The following is a 20,031-nucleotide window of genomic DNA, read 5'->3' on the forward strand; positions in this document are numbered from 1 at the left end:
TCGATACCCAATTCGGCCATTCAACCTGAGGGTTTTTCCATTCATCGGATGGATTGGACAAAGGACTCGGGGAAGAAAAGAGGGGGAGGGGTATGTTTTATGATCAACATCTCCTGGTGCTCTGACTTGGAGATACTCTTGACCTTTTGTTCACCCAACCTCGAACATCTGACAATCAAATGCAATCCTTCTACCTCCCTAGGGAGTCATCAGCTGTGATGTGGTGTACAGTGGTGTACATTCCACATCAAGCCAAGACCACTCTGGCAAAACCGAAAACCACGGTGGGGAACTCCAATCATGGCATTCCGCATTTCCGCATTATGTACAACAAAGACATGCAATTCTGATGCGGAGTGCCATGTTTGGAATTTTCCACCATGGCTTCGGTGTGTGTGTGTGTGTGTGTGTGTGTGTGTGTGTGTGTCTCTTTCACAGAGACTCTGAAGAAGAGGCTGGTATCCTGGAAGCAGCAGATGCTGAAGCTGTGCCAGTCCACATAGGGATACATTTGTGACCCATTACCACACAGTTATAATTTAGCACTACCAAAGCCTCTTTAAAGGAAACTGGTTCACTCCGCTGCCATCTTGGTCACACCTCTTTGGGCGCTTATTTTCAATAAGGAGATCAACACTGCTGTCAGTGTACGCTTCGGGTTCAAGTTTGTTGTGCAATCAAGTTTGCATGTCTTTATAACATGTAAATACATTGTCGATTTAATGTATTTGATAATGCATAATAGTAATTTATATTATGTAGAAACATTAAAAAAAACAATACAAAAAAACATATTCCCTCAGGCAACGAGTGTTTGTCATTGTCTTTGTCTTTGTACACTGGCAAAGAGGCATCGTACAGTTCGGGATAAGCCATGACAGCTACAACCAACTTCTCTGTCCTCCATTATTTTTGTCAAGTAGGAACTTGGGTGAGCGGAACCAATATTTCTCAAACGGATCTCTGGTCGGATGACAACTAGACAGAAGCCACTTTGCACTCACCTGATTGGTCATCGCGGCGAGAAGTTCACACTAATTTAAATAATATTCAGCCATATGCAACATTTTTCATCGCACCGCCCAGCCTACTTCGCCTGTGCACAATACCGTCATGCATATCAGATTGCTTGCCTTCCATAGAAAATGAATGGAAACAATATATCGCCATCCGAAGTCGGATCTGGTGGATTTTTAAAAGAATAATAATAATAATAAAAAAAATAAAAATAAAAAAAATGCTTTTTGGCATTACGACTGCCAATGGCCCTTGGTGTGAGCATTGATTACTTTGTCTTATGATGACTGTTGGGTAGATGATTCACTTACTGAAACAAATGTATTTGTTGTAAGTCGCTTTGGATAAAGGCGTCTGCTAAATGCCATAAATGTCAAATGTAAATGTAAATGTGCCCCATATGACTAGAGGGAGGGGATAAGGGAGGGCTATGACATAAATAAACCATTTATTATTTATTTAAGCCATTACAACAACTTTTAACGTTCAAATGTACTGCACGAAAGGTTTCTACACACTTAAGTGGTATGAAAGACCAAAAGGATAAGTTGCTATCATTTTTTAAAGAGATTTGGTACTGCCCTCTCAAAGGAGACCTTTCTAAACAGCGGCTGTGTTCCAAAATGCGTTCTTGCACTCTATCTTGAGCTTATACCAAGTACGGTATATGCTCTAGTCTAGAGTCTAGACAGAGTGCAAGGACACATTTTGGAGCACAGCCAGCGTTTGGTCTCTCTGTTGAAAATGAGCGCCCAAAGAGGCGTCGCCAAGATGGCGGCAGTGAACCGGGCAGTGACACGGGCTTCCAGAGGCTTTGCACAACCTATTCGCGTCTAGGCCCCTCGTCATCACGTTCATCCCTACGTGATACGTCTTGCGTCCAGTCGAAGTAGATTTCTCCAAGCGTACTCTCCATATTTGTCTGTGTTCAAATAAACATTTTTGTACATAGATTATTTTACATGTCTTTGAAATCAATCGGAAGTCATTAAACAAAGAGCACCACGACAGCGGTTGGATCGAAATCTACGGTTATACCAGTTAAGATATTTCATTTATGGATGAAGCCTAGCTCATATGCTAGCTAGCTTTGCTAGTGCTAAGCTAATCGGTTATCAAGCTAACAAGTGACAATTCACAAACGTAAACAAACCAACAGGGAGAAGCTTTCGGCTGACATAATGTGGATATAATTAATGTAACGTGATGGGCCTCCTTTTTACGGAATGAAGCTTGGGGGACATTTTCGCCTTGAAGACTTAACAAATCATACGAGAGAGGGATTCCGACAGCTACGTTGCTAACGAAAAACAATACCAATCCTGAATCCCTACTCATCCATTTGCACGGTAAAATACATCAGACTTGTGTCACAGCGGAGGGCCTTTGGTTGTGATGCTAGCTTGAGCTAACGAGCTAGCCAATTTACGGTAGCCCATCAAACCCACCCCTGTGCTCGAGTAACCAAAACAGCCCAGCCAGTGCCCTGAAAACACCACTGCACTGTCAGTCCAGGTTTGTGTTTTACGTTTTCTCAGTAGCTAGCGTAAGTCTAACCTACTAGCTACATGTTGGAGTAGCTAGCTAGGTAGCTACGTGTCAAACATAATTTAGCTACCTGGCTAACATAAGGAGTAACGTTAGCTAGCTGTGATACAGATTAGTGTAGTCTCAAATACCAAACTTGTCAGTTTAATTGGTTTTGTACAGCTACCTACGCCTGACAGCAACAAGCTAGCTAGTGTCTGATGATTGCTGGCTAGTAAGCAAGCTGGCTAATTACCACAACAGCACAGTAAGTAAGCAACTCTAATTAATTACCCCAGATCTGAGCTAAGTAAAGTAACGGTTAACATTAGGTGGCCAGGATTTCAAGATCCAGAATATTGCAGCATGGGTTTGCTAACATGGAATGGGAATCAGATTCGCCACAATTAGAGGCTGACTATTCACTACGGTGGGCACTGCGAGGGATGGAAGCTTTCACGTTTGATCATGGCTGACTAACTGTAAAGTTGTTACTTCTGCCAGGTAACTTGCTGCAAGGTAAATCGTTCCCCCTAAAAGCTTTATCTACTGACAGCCATGCGGACATTTTCACCATGGAATATACGCAAGATAACCACTGGATTTGAGATATGAGAACTCTTTTACAGGGTGTTGGCCTAAGGATAAGGAGAAACGCGTATTAAGACTGCATACTGCATGAAAATAATCGACTGTATGATGTGTTATGGGAAGTGATGATGCTGGCAATAATGTGCTCTACTTTCTCTGCACCATGAAGCTGATTATCTCTGCATTATGATTAGCTGGCCTAAATAAAGGACATGCATAAGAGTATGTAGGACCATCTTTCATGTGCCTCTAGATTGTAGAATGTATCAATGTATCCAGTCTTTTACCTACTGCTTTCTATCACAACCATGAGATTACAGTGACCCTCAACAATGTACATTTCAACATTTGTTTTTAGTGATTAAGCTTTGCTGTAATTGCAAAAAAACAACAACTTCCCCATTAGAATGAATGTGGCACATCTGCTTAGAAATTGAAACTCACTTGTAAGCTGGTTACATTAGGGAATGGACCCAATATCAGGGCACTTGATACATAAAGGACTTTAAGAGGCATACTGGCCATTAAAATAAATAAATAAACTATATCAGGCCTAGCCACAATCGTTAGTGCCACATTAGACCTTTTGCACAAGCAAATGACTGATGAAACATTTGTAATTACTGGCTAGTTACTGAAGGACCAGGCAAGATGTGCCAACAAGAATGCCAGTTACTCTAGAAACTGGGCACAAGAACTCCAGTCCATGTACAGTCACGTGCAGCTCAGTGCTATACAGGCAAAAGCTTCTTAATTTTTGTTGTTGTTCAGAAACTAGGCTTGCAGCCAAGACTGCACTGTGGAAAAATGCTGTCAATTGCTTTAATCTAATGGGAATTTTTCTAGCTCTGTTCATTTGCATGAGGCCTCAGCATTGGGTTGTCAAAGTGATAGCTTCCTAAGGACAGAAGCATCTTCCCATGGTAAAAATGTGAACATCCAATTAAAAGGCTTAGAACCTCAACTTTTTCATGGCTGGGCACTCTGTCAGTCCAAAAGTATACGCCTGTGTAAGGGTATGTGGATCTGTCTCTGTCCCTTCATATGTTTGTATGTCACGCCATATGTCAGACACCACTGGGACAATTTTTACGAAACTTGGGTGAATTATGCATCTTGCCATAGAGATCCGACATTTACAAAATGATGCTGATTGGCCCAAGGGGGTTGCTATAATGAACAACTGAAATTACCAAAGTTGAACAAGCATATTTCCTGGCTATAGTCAGGACATTTGGTACATATTTGTCGCCCCTCATGAGCGACAAGTTTCTCATAAGGACCTATAAGCCCCGCCCATTCGATTTTCTGCTCGTTAGACTCTTTAGAACTTTGACAAGCATATCTCGAGCTACAGTCATGTCATTTTGGACATACATGCATCTCCTCATGATAAACACGTTTCCCATAAGGACCTATATAATGTCGGCACGTACAAATTAAATGTCTTCCCACATCCCCTGAATTGTCTCTGGCTTCCATGATAGATTGGCTTAAATCAACATGTTTGACTATTATACTTCAGTTCATGGTAATTGTACTGTGTAATTGTGTGATATTATGTAACATTGAGTTATGGTTATGTTTATGTTGAGCTGTGGTTAGTGAGTTATGAGGTATGATGTTATGTTACAGTAAGTGTGTGAAAGTAAATGTGTGTTGACCACCTTATGGGACAGCCCTTCACGGCCCATGTTGTGTGTGTCAGGGTTAAAAGGTTTTGAAAGATGATAGAACATTTATTTTCTCATTAGACACATTACAGACACTGTAAGTATGAACTGAACATAAGCCAATCATTTTTCAAGGAAAGAAATAATATATACAAACATTTAGGATTTATATATTAAAAATTATAGATTTATATCTATAATTTATCAGCAAATCAGGCCCATGACCAGGGTTCAGCGCCCCCAAACACCTAAATAAGAATGACCCTTAAAAATGGATTGATATAAAATATCTATCACATGTTGTTTTCCCATCCCTCTGCAGGATTTGGATGATGCTGGCGTTGATGCACCAGAGAGAGACTCTTCCCCCTGTCTGAGACACTACCCACTGGATTGGAGGCACACAGCTCCCACCCAAACCACCCCTACCAACGTCCCTACCAAGGCCCCCCCCCCCACTAGCACCCTCTCCTGCACTTGAACCATGTGAGGCCCCTCCCTGCTCCACTCTGAGGGGATCCCAAGACTGTTCTGCAAAAGCCGCCACCGCCGCCGAGCGGGGCCAGAGTTGACCAGTGGTGTGAGCAAAGCAGTCTTCCCCCACCCCCCCTCCCTCCCTTACCCCCCACCCCACAGATTCCCGTCTCCCCATTCCCAAGGGGACTCGCCATGATGTTCCGAGACCAGGTGGGCGTCCTTACAGACTGGTTTAAGGGCTGGAATGAGTGCGAGCAGACGGTGGCGTTGCTGTCCCTGCTGAAAAGGGCCTCTCGCACCCAGGCCCGCTTCCTCCACATCTGCCTGGAGCATTGGCTCGCAGACTGTACAGAGATCCACATCCTGGAGGCAGAGGCCAATAATGCAGGTAATGCATTGTTTATTCTATTCCCTTCCCTTTTATTCTATGAAAAATAGCCAGAGAGATATTCTAATTCGAATCATATTGGCTGTGGTCTTTATGTGGTAAACCTCGATCAAAATGAAGTATTTAAAAATACTCTCAGATATTCTGAGCGTTTGCTTGAGTCTCCCTGGAGTGCCAGATGGGCGGGGTTTGTACAGCTGCATTGTGCAGGCAAACTCAATCAAGCACAGCTACGTTTTGAAAACGTATTTTTAAATACTGAACACAGGTCTTCATGGTGACACAGTTGAAACACTGCTGGATTAGTCCAAATTAGTTTTAGATTGTCCCTTTCGGTGTCTCGTCTAAGGATGCTTGTAATCAGATAGCCGGTGTTTTTTTAATTTCAAAAGTTCCCTCCCTTTCCCTCTCTTTTCAGCCATTGTCAGTCAGTGGCACCAGGAGCCCAAGGAGAAGGCGGTGTCTCTGCTGCTGTCTCACCTCCCCCTGCTGCAGCCACGCAACAGCGAGGCCAAGTGTGAGTACATGAAGCTCCTGCAGAAGGTGCTGAGCCACACCATCGAGAGTAGCCTGTTTGTGGAGGAGAGCAGGCAGCTGCTATCCTACGCCCTCATCCACCCCGCCACCACCCTGGACGACCGCACCTCGCTGGCCATGTGGCTCAACCACCTGGAGGAGCACCTCTCCAGCGGCTACGCGCCCTGCCCTTCCTCCCGGCCTCCCTCCGGACCGTACCACCCCCGTCAGGGCTCAGATGAGTGGCCCGGCTCTGCAGAGGGCTTGGAACCTGGCCACGCCTGGCACGACAAGAGCCCCTCCTCCTCCAGCACCTCCCCTGCAGGACAGAACGGACACCTCTCCTTCCAGGGAGGCATGCCCTCGCCCATCAACAGCATCACCAATGCAGGTCAGTTTCTCATCTCCTACCAGACAAGAGGGAGAGAAAAGACATGGAACTGGTAGAGATATACCGTGACAGGATTCAGTGAGTTTCCATGTTTTTTGTGGTTGTGTTCTGAGTCTCCTTCCTGTCTCTCCTGTGTGTCAGGCATGGGTGGGCAGAGCCAGCCTAGCCCTCTGAAGAGGTCCATGTCCCTGATCCCCTCCAGTCCCCAGGCCTGCGGCTCTGAGTGGCTGAGTCAGGACGACCTGGGGGGTGGCAGGCAGGCCTTTCTACCCACCGACCATGCACCCCTCTCCCCCCAGAGCAGCGTAGCCTCCTCAGGCAGCGAGCAGACAGAGGACCAGGGCTTGACGCGCAACACCTTCCAGGAGGATGGCAGCGGCATGAAAGGTTCAGAGTTCAACCCCAATACCAGGGGCAGGCAGCCACAGGATTACGTAATCATTACGTGTAGCGGAATGATGTTTCCTCACCCCCTTGATTTTCTGTTGATTTGTGTGTGTGTGTGTGTTTGTGTTTGTGTGTGTGTGTGTATGCGTGTGTGTGTGTTCTAGATGTTCCCACGTGGCTGAAGAGTCTCCGTCTTCATAAATACGCAGCACTTTTCTCCCAGTTGACCTATGAGGAGATGATGATTCTCACGGAGCATCACCTGGAATCACAGGTTTGTCAGCCAATTCTTCACATCTTCTGTGCCCAGCCTTTTTACCCTCATTACACTACAGAGCTGAGCTGTGCAGAGCTGAGCTGAGCTGAGCTGTGCTGAGCTGCACTTGCTGTAACACTGCTGGAAGGAAAACATCCAAGTCAGCACATTAAGGTTCGGGTGGGCCTAAGGCTGGGAGATCATTTTATCTTGATAATTATCACGATAAAATATGCCACAATAACGATAATAAACGTTTGGCATTCATTGTCGATAAAATGTTTTTTTTTTCCCTTTTAGTTGTGTCTGTTTTTCCTCAACCTAGACATCATGTATCATTTCTGTACAGTACAGTTCTGTCTGACGCATTTTTTTCTCTCCCTGTGCTGAGATGAGAGCGTCACACACACATTAGTGGAGGGAGCTGTGGAGCGTGCGATATTTTCCCTGTTTGCCTATTTGTTGGAAAATATGCCAGTTTATTTATTCACTTCAAGTTATGGATAATAACGTTGGTAAAGTGACTGAAAAGTCAGAAAATGGCTAGCTTTTCAGCTAAGTAGTGAACATTGGCAATTGTTTCTCCAAGGAAGCCATCCGGTTTACCAAAACATTTTAAAAGCTTCCAGTTTTGCCCTATACAAAAATATATGTTTGATAAGCACCACTTTCTTTTATCATTAAGCTTTTATTATTATATTAGTTGTAAAGATCTGGATGGTTGTGCCAACTATACACCTTCTGCCAGTCATGTCTATTTATGGTTGTTGGGTGTTGCCTTGAGACATTTTGGTTCTGTTTAATGTTCTGAAAATCATTGCAAAAGTTATTGTGTGTGATTTTAAACACAGTAAAAATGTGTGATTTTAAACTACAATGAACCCTTTGGTTTATTCAGGCTTCAGTCCAAAGCAAAAAATGCCCTTCAAACTGGACATTGAGCATTATTTATGTATATTGTGATAATTATCGCTCTCTACCATAATGAACAAATATATTGTGCTAACATTTTTGGCCGTACCGCTCAGCCCTAGGTCGGCTCGTAAAGTCCCCTTTCTTCCAGTGTTAAATGTTATTGTCCTCCAGCATGGTGATACCTCAACTCTTAACGAGGCATGAAATTAACCAATGCACCCTACAGTTATAAAGGGCGACCTGCACAGATAAACGATACGATTCTGGCGTTGCTCCCTAGCTCTAAAGGAACAGATGGTGATTCGGGTCGTTATTTAGTGACTGTGGATGTCCGAGCTCCCTTGTGAAATGATCCCTCCTGCCTCTCGTGCCCTTTCCCTATTCTCTTCCCTCTTCCCTTTTTCCTTTCCTTTTAGAATGTGACTAAAGGGGCGCGGCACAAGATAGCCCTGAGTGTTCAGAAACTGAGAGAGAGGCAGAGTGTTCTCAAGTCCTTAGAGAAGGTAAGGGGCGTGCGGATGGTGATACGTTCCCGAGGCTTTTCAGAAGCATGTCAGTGACATTTTATTTTTCCCGTGCTATTCTGAACAGCTTCCTATTTGTCACTTATAATTTATTTATGCTCGCGGCTTTGATGTTTTTGCAATTGAAGTACATTTGAATTAATGTCATCGTCCCTAATGCTATTATGGGTGTGTTTAGTACTGTACAGTTTGCATTTTCAATAGAGAATCTTCATTGAGAGTGGGATTTTATCCAGAACTAGACTTAATTTATGATCCCCATTAGAGTTTTTGCTAATGAGCTAATGCTACGATGCTAACCCGAGTTTTGCTAATGAGCTGATGCTACGGTGCTAACCCGGTCTGCTCCTGACAGGATATTCTGGAGGGGGGAAACCTACGTAATGCCCTCCAGGAGCTGCAGCAGATCATCATCACACCCATCAAATCCTACAGCCCCCCCAGCGCTGCCCAGAGAGACGCAGAGGCCGGCAGCCCATCCTCAGAGGCCTCTAAGCCCGGGGAGGACAAGGACCTGGCCTCAGAGGGCTTCCAACCCCACAACCCCCCTCCCTGCGATGGCGAGTCCTCAGCCACACCCATCTCAGACGGCGACATTGCTGGCCAGTTCACGCGTGTCATGGGTAAAGGTAAGATGACACTGTGCGTTTTACTGGGCGTGCGATTGTGCGCTTTGGTTTCTTCTTGTTTCGTGTTAGAGGTGTGACGTTGATGCATGTAGAGGTGTTGGTGTTCATCGCTAGGAATGTGTGTGATGTTCAGAGCATCTGTGTGTTGATGTAGCAATGTGAACACCCCCTGACCGTGTGTTGCAGTGTGCACTCAGCTGCTGGTGTCAAGGCCAGACGAGGAGAACATCAGCTGTTACCTGCAGCTCATTGAGAAGTGTCTGACACATGAGGTGAGAGGCTGCAAATCCGGGAATATAACACTGTTCTAACACACATGGCTGTGAATACAAAATGTGACAGTGCTCCCAACAAAAATTAATGTATCCTAATAAATAAATGTATTCTGCATTGGGGATTTTTTATTGCACAGGGAACATGTTCAGCTATGGAATGTCTTTTAGTGGAAATTGGGGGTTCTAACCATGACCAAGAGTTCAAAAACCTTTCTCTCTATTTTAAAATAAATGTAGCTCTCCCTCACAACTGGAGTGGAGTTTCTAAACCATTTGTGGCTCTGACAAACCATGTGGCTCTGTTTGCTTCTTGAATCACGTGTGTGTGTGTGTGTGTGTGTGTGTGTGTGTGTGTGTGTGTGTGTGTGTGTGTGTGCCTGCCTGCCTGTGTGCGTGTGCCTGCCTGTGTGCGTGTGCCTGTGTGCCTGTGCCTGTGCCTGTGTGTGTGTGTGTGTCAGGCTTTCACAGAGACTCAGAAGAAGAGGCTGGTGTCCTGGAAGCAGCAGGTGCTGAAGCTGCTCCGCCTGTTCCCGAGGAAAGCCATGCTGGACATGCCTGTGTACCGACAGAAAGGGTGAGCCAGTCCGCCATTAACGCTCTCCTCTACCTTCGACCTCTCACAGGGTTTGGATGAGTTCAATTCAGTCAATTCAGGAAGAGATTTGAATTTAAAGTTGAACAGTTTAGTTTTTTTATAATTTCATGTAAATGCCAGATTTAGAATCATTGAATTGCAATTTCAATTGACTTCCTGAAGTGTGAGTGAATTGAAACTCAACTGCACCCAACGCTGATCTCTCACCTGAAGCAGAGATTTCAGTGCAGAGGAGATTTCATGGACTGCTCTCTGTCTCTGCTACCTTGTAATTTTGCATGTGCTTCTCTCTCAGACTCTTCAATAATGAAGACGTAATCACTATGATTATAATAATGATCTTTTATTGAACACCTCAATGTGTTTTGTACATCAAGCTCTCTGCATCTGTTCTCTCTGTGGGTTGTCTCTCTCTCTCTCTCTCTCTCTCACTCCCTCCCTATCTCTCTCTCCTCTCTCCCCCAGCTGGGCATATGGGTCCAACTCCCTCCCCACAGCAGGCTCTGTGAGTGGGGGTCTGGCACGCAGGGGGCAGAGGCAGTTCCAGCTGCCCCCCCGCGGGCTCCCAGCCGGGCGCATGGGTCTTCTGAGTCCAGGTGGCATTGGGGGCGCCTCCCCCCGCCACACCCTCACCAGCCCTGCACTGGGGGGGCAAGGCAGACAGGTCAGTGCTCCGAACATAGGATCAGAAATTTGAAATCATTTCCGATATTGATCTGCGCTTGATTGAATTTGCCTGGCACAATAGAACCAATGGAATAGCCCCGAGGTGCAACAACCTCCGCCCGTCTGGCACTCCAGGCAGGCTCAAGCAAACGCTCAATGCTAAGTATTAGAAAGTATTTAAAATACTATTCAGTCAAGGTCTGCATAGGGTTGGGCACTATTTGGCTATCATCCTGCCTGCATTACACTATGTACACCCACCATTGAAAAACAATTGTCTATGTTCACAGGTGAAACAAATCATATGAATGTGAGATATTTTATCCTCCAGGAAAGGTTACAAGGAGTTTCAGCTAGCTATTGTCCAAGTTATTGATCTGCATGTTTTTATTAAGGCCAAGAGTGATCACCCTCCCAAGTGAAAATGTGTTTTGACATATTAAGTGAAACTGCAAAAAGTGCTGACAGTTTAATCAATGCCATAAACAAGGCAAGGGCAGAGATATATTGATTCAATATTTACTCATTATCAGAGCATGGAGACTTTAATCATTGTGCGGGGGAAAAGTGTCGAACATTGAGGATGAGTAGGGTATTTTTAATGAAATCTGACATTTTCCTTGTAGAACTTGTGGTTCGCCAACCCTGGGGGCAGTAACAGCATGCCAAGCCAGAGTCGCAGCTCTGTACAGCGGACTCACTCACTCCCTGTCCACACCTCCCCGCAAACCATGCTCCTGTTCCAGCAGCAAGGTACTGGGCGATCTCAGCCCCCTCCACGCCCCAAACCTCCACAAACCCTACACACACCCTACACGTCCTCCACACACCCTACACGTCCTTCACACACCCTACACACACCCTACACGTCCTCCACACACCCTACACACACCCTACACATCCTTCACACACCCTACATGTCCTCCACACACCCTACACACACCCTACACATCCTTCACACACCCTACACGTCCTTCACACACCCTACACATCCTTCACACACCCTACATGTCCTTCACACACCCTACACGTCCTCCACACACCCTACACACACCCTACACGTCCTCCACACACCCTCCACACACCCTACACGTCCTCCACACACCCTACACGTCCTCCACACACCCTCCACGCACCCTACACGTCCTCCACACACCCTCCACGTCCTCCACACACCCTACACACACCCTACACGTCCTCCACACACCCTACACGTCCTCCACACACCCTACACACACCCTACACGTCCTCCACACACCCTACACGTCCTCCACACACCCTCCACGCACCCTACACGTCCTTCACACACCCAACACACACCCTACACGTCCTTCACACACCCTACAAATCCTTCACACACCCTACACACACCCTACACGTCCTTCACACACCCTACACACACCCTACACACACCCTACACGTCCTTCACACACCCTACACACACCCTACACACACCCTACACACACCCTACACGTCCCACGCACATCTCAATGATCTCCGTGTATAATTCCTTATACATCCAATCTCTTTTCATTATTCCTTATCTAATCCTACACACACACACACACACACACACACACACACACACACACACACACACAAACACACACACACACAGACACAGACACAGACACACACACACACACACACACAGTTGTAACTGAGTGTTCTGTCTGTCCTCCACTCCTTCAGAATGCCAAGTACCAGGTGCGGACCTGGAGATCAACCCCACGCTGGAGTCACTGTGCCTCAGTATGACAGAGCATGCCTTAGGGGGTGAGTGTCCTCAACACACACACACACACACACACACACATTACCCACTACATCCCTGCTTGGCAAATTATGGGCACTGATATGTTGAACTACATTGAGTTTGCAACTTAGGGATTATTCCATTGATTCTATTCTATTTCTGAGGAGTTCTGTCTGAGGCAGAACGCATGAGGTTTTTTTTTTTCTCCCTTTGCTGAGCACACACACACACACACAGGCAGCGGAGAGAGCCGTGGAATGTGGGGAGAGCGATCTTTCGCCTATTTGTTGGGAACATATATTTATTCATTCACATGAAGTTATAAATAAAAGTTGGTGAAGTGACCGATATGGTTGAAAATGGCTAATGGCTTTTTAAAATTTCATGCATACAGAATAACAGATAAAGATACCTCTAGGTAGACGCCTTCTGCCTATCACGCCTATTTTTGGTTGTCTGGTATTGCCTTGAGACAATTTGGTTCTCTTTACTGTTTTGAAAACAAATAATTATATTTAACCTCTGGTTTATTCAGGCTTCAGACCTAAGTGAAACATGCTCATGAAATTGTACATTATTTAATGCATATCGTGATAATTAGCTATCGACTGATATGAAAAAATATATTCATATTATTATATGAAAAACTGTGGCTATATCGCCCAGCCCTATTTTTGAAAGCATTTCACTTAAGTATTTGACCCAGGTTTGTAGACCAGAGAGGCAAATGTAAATACAGCACTAATGATTGAATATGTTTGTTGTTTCCCAATCGACCTTCTCAGATGGAATGGACCGAACGTCAACAATATGAAAAAAAGAAATGAAAACCAACACTTCACTTCAACTGAGGCCTGTTCAGTTACTCGTAGCCCAGCACACAAAAATATATGCTTCAAAAAAACCGAAACAAAGCGAAAATGGTCACTACAAAAACGACAAAAACTAACTGTGTATATGTTCTCTGATATTTTTCTACTTTATTATACTTAACTAAGTTTATTATAAATGGAATACAGATGACTATTATATTACAGGAGAGAGTGAAGAGGTTAGGTGTGCAAACTGCTCAATGTCTTCTGCAGGACTGTGACATTAACACGAGCAGAGGCTCAGATTGCTGAGCTCTGAGAGGAAAATGGAGGATTGGTGCTGTCTTAAAGGGGTTCTACCCTACATGTTTTTCCCCCTTTTCCTCCCAGCAAAAAAAAAAAAAATGCAAAAGGTGGTGGAACAGCCTTGAAGCAAGGCCCCTATCCAAAAACACTGAGAGCCATGCCTCATGTCCGTTTACTGTACAGCCACAGCCTCCCAACCAGGAGCAAAAGGCACTTGTCCCCACACACCCCCTTTGACCCTGTGGCTGTGGAATTGACACACACACACACACACACACACACACACACACACACACACACACACACACACACAGTTTCAGCCTGTAGCAAGGCTCTGATCTTCAAACACAACCACAGCTCAATCCCCTAGTGCACCCAGAATAGATTAAAGCCCCAAAATGGGTAGAAATGGCTGACTACCCCACCTCTACAAGGCCAAAGAGAAGGGGCACTGTGTGCATTCTGATGCTAGAATGATATTTTGGAATGGCCAATGCAACTGTCTGGTATGGTAATTGTTTGAAAACAATGGCAGTTTGAAGTAAATATGCCAGCTGCAAGCAACTTGTCTGCATTGATATTTTGTGCCCTTCTACACAAATGATGATGAATCTCATTTGCAAGTTTAAGCGCAGAGGAAACCCCACAGGGTTGAATAGGGGCTGGCGAGGTCTGTACTGTGTGGGAGCTGATGTGATATTGCATTGGTAAAGAAGGGGAGGGGGGGTGGGTAGTGTGTCTGTTTTCAAGTAGTTAGTTTTCAGGGAGCCAGGCTCTTTACCTCACAAATGTAATGCCGGGTGAGGAAGCTTAATTAAATCCACTTCCAGCCTCTGGCACCATGATGATTGGTTCTGAATAATGCAAATGAAGCCATTCAGAATGAACCCAGTACACACCTCTTCACCCCCCAAGCCCTCTCCTCAAAAAGTGTGGAGATTTGATGAATCATAACTTTTTTTTTTAAGGTGCTTGGAAATATGTCCATCTTTTTTGTTTGGGTGTCTTTATATGTTCCCAGTTGTAAACCCCCTAACATTATCATGTGGTATCAGTGTTGAATCAGAAACTGTCTTATATACAGCCTCTGTCTTTGAATGTGGCAGAGCGGAGGTGCATGTACGTATATGGTCTTAACTTCTTGGATCACTTTTGGTTGCATCACAAGGCAGGGATATCCATTTGCATTTTATTTCTGCAGAGCCATGGCTGGTCTATTTCTTTAGTAAATATGGTTATTTACCAACTTCTCTTTTCCACTTGTATTTTTTACTCTCCCCTTGATATGAATAACTTATCTTTTTTTCCCCCCCCCAGAATTGCATGTCTTTCCTCACTAAGTGAACACTTGTTTTAGATATTGTGAGAGGGCAGTGTTGAACGCTCACGGTAATGCTCAATTTCACCAAATACTCAAAGCAGAAATTATGCAACTAATACTTAAATGTTGAGATGGCACTGTTTACTTCTTCTGGAGGAATGTTCCCATTCCGTGCTGTGTGTTGTATATTGGATCTGAAAGTAAGACGGCTGGTTGGCAGTGCTCATGAATACTCCCATCTCATCTCCTCGCTCGGTAATGTGTTAAGTACGTAAGCCCTCTAACCAATGAGCTGGCTGGGTGGAGAATGACAACAGATGCCTTCTACCCCCTACGCTCTGTAATCATGATTCACAGTAGATCTGTCATGTGATACCTGTGTGTGGGGCAGGTACCGTCTGCCTTTCTGGAGTGTCGGAGTGACGAGAAGACTGATATTACCTGGCGTCGTGGGTTGGAAATGTCAGATGCCAGAAGCTGATAAAACTGTTGGATGTGTCACCTGAAATGCACAGCCACAGCTTCCTCTCTTGTCTCTGATTGGCTGTTGAGCCTGAGTAGTGTCCTGGTAGTCAAGGTTTTCTTTAGAGCTGGCTCTTGGATAGATCTGACTTTATTAATGCATCAGATTCATCCCACGGAGAGTCAAATATATTTGAAAATGTAGAAAAATTTCAGATTCATTTAGGCCAACCAATTATTTCAATCTTAACTTACTGATGATAACTGATAATACATTGTATGATAATACATTATTGATATTTGCATGTATACCGGCTCAGATTCTCATTTTCTAGCCCATTGTCTGTTCATACATAAAATGGCAACTGAAATGATTCATTGGTTATTGAAGTCCACACATGCCAGGGCTTTATTAAGATGCAGGGGGAAGTGAAATTGCCAATCTGAGCCATAATGTATGCAATTGTGAGTATAGCCTAACACTAACAACAGGCAAAGGAATATGTTTACTCCCATGTTTACATTCCAGTGATGCGTGAAATGGGTTATAAAATGCACTTCATTCATGAGTCTGGGTATATTTTCACATGCCAAGCAGAATTATTATAAGGTACATATAGCCTGTGTCATAAAGACTCCTTCTACCAAGATGTGGTCAACGTCCCTGCCTGGCATAATTGATATAAGCAGTCAGTCGTAGGCTTCTTGTGCATCTCTGTCTAGTACAATTTATATTTAATTCTAATGACTCCCCAAACATTTTCTAATGTTTTATGAATGAACATTTTGCATCCCATGCTTACACACACTACTTTTCTACTGTCACACATTATATGTTTGAATGATCTGAACTGCAGCATTGATCAGATAGACAGTCCAAATAAAGGAGTTAAACATTTTTGCTACTTGACTTATGTTTGTGGTGTCATTCTTACAGTTCCTTCCTGGCTCAGTACGACGGGACAGTTTATAACAGCATAATGTCTCATTATATTGAGTTTAAGTAAGCCACTCATTAAAATTCAATTCTGTTGTGCATATCATCTCAGTCAGAGCAGATGTATTTAAGAAAGATGTATTTGAGATGTAGATACGCTTCTGATTTCAGTGCATTCCATGTAGCCAAGTCAGTCAACATCTGGAGACTATCCAACTGACATATTGGCATACTATGTCCTCTGACTGCCAGCCACACAATGATTCCACCCTGATACATTTTTAATACATTGCTCCATCTCTCATACTCATTGAGTTTGCATTATGCAAAGCAATGTTCACTCTTAGTTGTGCTGTGTCCTTGGTTGAGGTGCTTTGGAACTCTTTGAGTGAACGTTCCCTTTCTACTGCTGCTGTGTTTTTCTGCTATGCTTGGCTACTAAAGAGGAGACTGCTTTCAGAAAGGGCTCCAATTATAATGAGCTTTTACTTTGAAGATCATTTTCACTTCCGGGTTGGGTATTTTTCTTCCTCTTCCTGGTTTCAATATTGCTAATTAGCTTTGTGAAGAGCAGAAAGTGAAACCATTTCTGAGGTAGGCCTAAGTACATTTCTTTTGGAATTATGCAAATATTTAGTTACACAATATACCATAATGTCATGAAAATATGCAGAGGGTCAATTTGCATTTGAAGTTGTTAGACACATACTGAGCGACAGACGGTGGTACGGCTAGCTAAGCTACATTCCTGTTGATTGTTGTTACCGTTGCTGGTAGCTAGCGTAACACCGAACAGTTCTGAAGAAGTGTGTTGTTCGAAAGAAACAGAATAGTTCTGTCATTCATTACATTTCTGAGGTTCAAATACGTCCTGGCAACGTAAAGTAGCCGGCTTCCTTTGCATCAATATAGCCGAAGTCGACGGACTGCAGCAGGCTTTTGTGTATCTAGTAACTCTTGTTTCTCTACTAGTAGACTAGGACGGTGATAGTCTGTAGACCTCGGAACACACTACCACTCACCCGGCACGGAAGCTCTTTTGTTAAGTTTGAGAGTCCCGACAGCCGTAAAACCTTGCTCAATCCAAACGATGAAGATATCGGTGTTCTTACACAATCTTATATGTGAAGATAGATATTCAGTTTGCTTATACAGACACTGTTTCACTCTCACACAACATGTGCTAGATAATTTCATATTAAATGCTACAGCTAAAAACGGTTTTGTTTCCATTCTAGCCCCAAAGTAAAGGACAGCAATGCAGAGGAAATGATATTGACAGCCTGTGGGAAAATTCTGGATGAGAACCTTTCTGCTGAGAACAGACTGCCACCACAAATCATCAGTTAGCTTCCCTTTTGCTAGAGGTGGACCCCCCACTGCAATTACCAGTTGTTTAAGCCCATCATTTAGGCTAAACTGTCATGTCATTACCAAAAGAGTCAGGTGACCGTGGAAAAGACAGGGAGCGCGGCGCCCGCCCCAAGGTGAGACAAAGCCGATCTGAGGAGAGAAGGGACGCTGGTGGGGGGAGAAAGGGAGGACGAGGAAAGAAAAAAGGCCTGACGTCCCAAGATCCAGCCATCGAGCGCCCTGTCAGTGATGGGTTTCAATACGGGGAGCTGCTGAGTGGTCTGGAGTCCAGAGACCGATGCTCCTCCTCACCTCTAAAGGAGTGCAGCAGGCAATGGCAGGGCATGGAGGCTACAGCTTCACCAGGACAGGGCAGGGGAACAGCCAGACTGGCTCAAGGGACAGGAGGCACAGTCTCTGAGCTATCGCCACCCAGTGAGGCTGAGGGCAAGGGGCCAGCAGGTGGCAGCCGCACACTCCGCCAAAAAATCCAGGATGCCATGGGGCAGTGCTTCCCCATAAAGACCCACAGCGCATCATCCACTCCGCAGGTTGTCCTTGTACCTTCAGCTGCAGCTGCCTCCTCGCGCCGCAAGATCCACCTCACTGAGCTCATGCTGGACGACTGTCCCTTCCCTCCTGGCTCGGAGCTGGCACAAAAGTGGTACCTCATTAAGCAGCACACAGCCCCCATCTCCCAACCCCCTCTGCTGGACTCTCCGGTGGTCAGTAGCGGCGCCTCGTCCCCCTCGGCCATGGCTCCTGTGGTGGAGGACGTGGACGACAGGTTGCGAGAGCGCAGGCGCATAAGCATCGAGCAAGGTGTCGAGCCGCCGCCCAACGCAGAGATCCACACGTTTGAGGTGACGGCCCAAATAAACCCTCTCTACAAGCTGGGCCCCAAACTGGCACATGGCATGAACGAGTTGGCAGGTGACGACAGGGCCACCGTCCACCAGCAACAGCAGCTCCTTCTCCAGAGGCAGCAGCAGCAGCACCAGCTGCTCCTGCAGAGCTGTCTTGACACCCTGGATGAGGTGGTGGCCTCCTCCTCTGCTTCCTCTGCTTCCTCTGCCTCAGTCCCTGTCCCCTCCTGTGATGTCATCCCTGAACCTGTGGTTGACCCAGACGTCCCAGCTAGCCAGCCGTCTGCCAGAGCTGTCCTCCCACAGACAGAGTGTCCCAAATCCCAGGACGGCTATCGCATTCACACTCAAATAGATTACATCCACTGCCTGGTCCCAGACCTGCTCCAGATCACCAACCTGCCCTGCTACTGGGGCGTGATGGACCGCTACCAGGCAGAGACACTGCTAGAGGGCAAGCCTGAGGGCACCTTCCTGCTACGCGACTCGGCGCAGGAAGATTACCTCTTCTCTGTCAGCTTCCGCCGCTACGGCCGCTCGCTGCACGCACGCATCGAACAGTGGAACCACAACTTCAGCTTCGACGTGCACGACCCCAGCGTGTTCCATGCGCCCACGGTCACGGGCCTGCTGGAGCACTATAAAGACCCCAACTCCTGCATGTTCTTCGAGCCTCTGCTGTCCAACCCCATCCACCGCAACCAGCCTTTCAGCATGCAGCACGTCTGCCGTGCGGTCATCAGCAGCCGAACCACCTACGACGGAATCAATGTGCTGCCCATCCCCAACTCCCTGAAGAAGCACCTGAAGGAGTACCACTACAAGCAGAGAGTACGTGTACGGAGAATGGACACCTGGTGGGAATAGATAAGGAACTTGATAGATAATTGAACTAACGTTACACACCACAGCTACTTAATACATCATGGAAGCATGATTGGGGGGGCGGGGGGAAGGGGGGGGGGACAATGCGTTGATTCACTCCACTATCTTCCATTTATTAATGTACACTACACTGTATAACTGTTTTATTTATTTATTTTTTGATGTATATGTCTTACACTTGTCTTAAACGCTGTGGATCATATGTTTAATTCAGTAACAACAATGCACATTCAAAATGTCTTTGCTCACATTAAACTTCTGGCTCATTCTAATGGTACAATGTGTGTAGAAATGTATCAATTTATTCAAGTCATCTATATTCTATAGCTACCAGATATTAACAGTCAACCCAATTTATGTTTTTGTCTCAGAGTTGTATTGAGGAGAATCCAGCCATGTGGTTAATGAGTACAATTTTTATAATTGTTGAAATGGCTCTGACCAAAATGTATGTTATAGTAACGATTAGGAATGTTAAACTGCTATCTACAAGGGTCTGAAGTTCC

General features: G+C 45.3%; 2 protein-coding genes across 3 annotated transcripts; both read left to right on the plus strand.

The window, feature by feature from the left end:
* The first annotated feature begins 1,902 nt into the window (after window positions 1-1,902).
* Window positions 1,903-16,394, plus strand: samd4b (sterile alpha motif domain containing 4B). Of its 2 annotated transcripts, none has more exons than XM_083685309.1 (13): window positions 1,903-2,532; window positions 5,131-5,673; window positions 6,092-6,580; window positions 6,722-6,967; window positions 7,132-7,241; window positions 8,555-8,641; window positions 9,018-9,291; window positions 9,478-9,563; window positions 10,025-10,140; window positions 10,627-10,825; window positions 11,454-11,580; window positions 12,520-12,603; window positions 13,369-16,394. In XM_083685309.1, exons 2-13 carry the CDS (start codon window positions 5,478-5,480, stop codon window positions 13,395-13,397), a joined length of 2,043 nt encoding a protein of 680 aa, XP_083541435.1. In that variant the 5' UTR covers window positions 1,903-2,532; window positions 5,131-5,477; the 3' UTR covers window positions 13,398-16,394. The 2 variants fall into 2 exon arrangements, with proteins under 2 accessions (XP_083541435.1, XP_083541436.1); XM_083685310.1 differs by having other exon boundaries at window positions 1,903-2,366.
* Window positions 16,395-16,964: 570 nt separating this feature from the next.
* socs9 (suppressor of cytokine signaling 9) lies at window positions 16,965-19,578 on the plus strand. Its single transcript, XM_083685186.1, has 2 exons — window positions 16,965-17,015; window positions 17,660-19,578. The coding sequence occupies exon 2, from the start codon at window positions 17,846-17,848 to the stop codon at window positions 19,505-19,507; it is 1,662 nt and encodes a 553-aa protein (XP_083541312.1). The 5' UTR covers window positions 16,965-17,015; window positions 17,660-17,845; the 3' UTR covers window positions 19,508-19,578.
* The last annotated feature ends 453 nt before the right edge of the window (window positions 19,579-20,031 follow it).

The sequence above is a fragment of the Argentina silus genome (assembly GCF_951799395.1).
Source record: "Argentina silus genome assembly, chromosome: 14".
NCBI classification, from domain to species: Eukaryota; Metazoa; Chordata; class Actinopteri; order Argentiniformes; family Argentinidae; genus Argentina; species Argentina silus.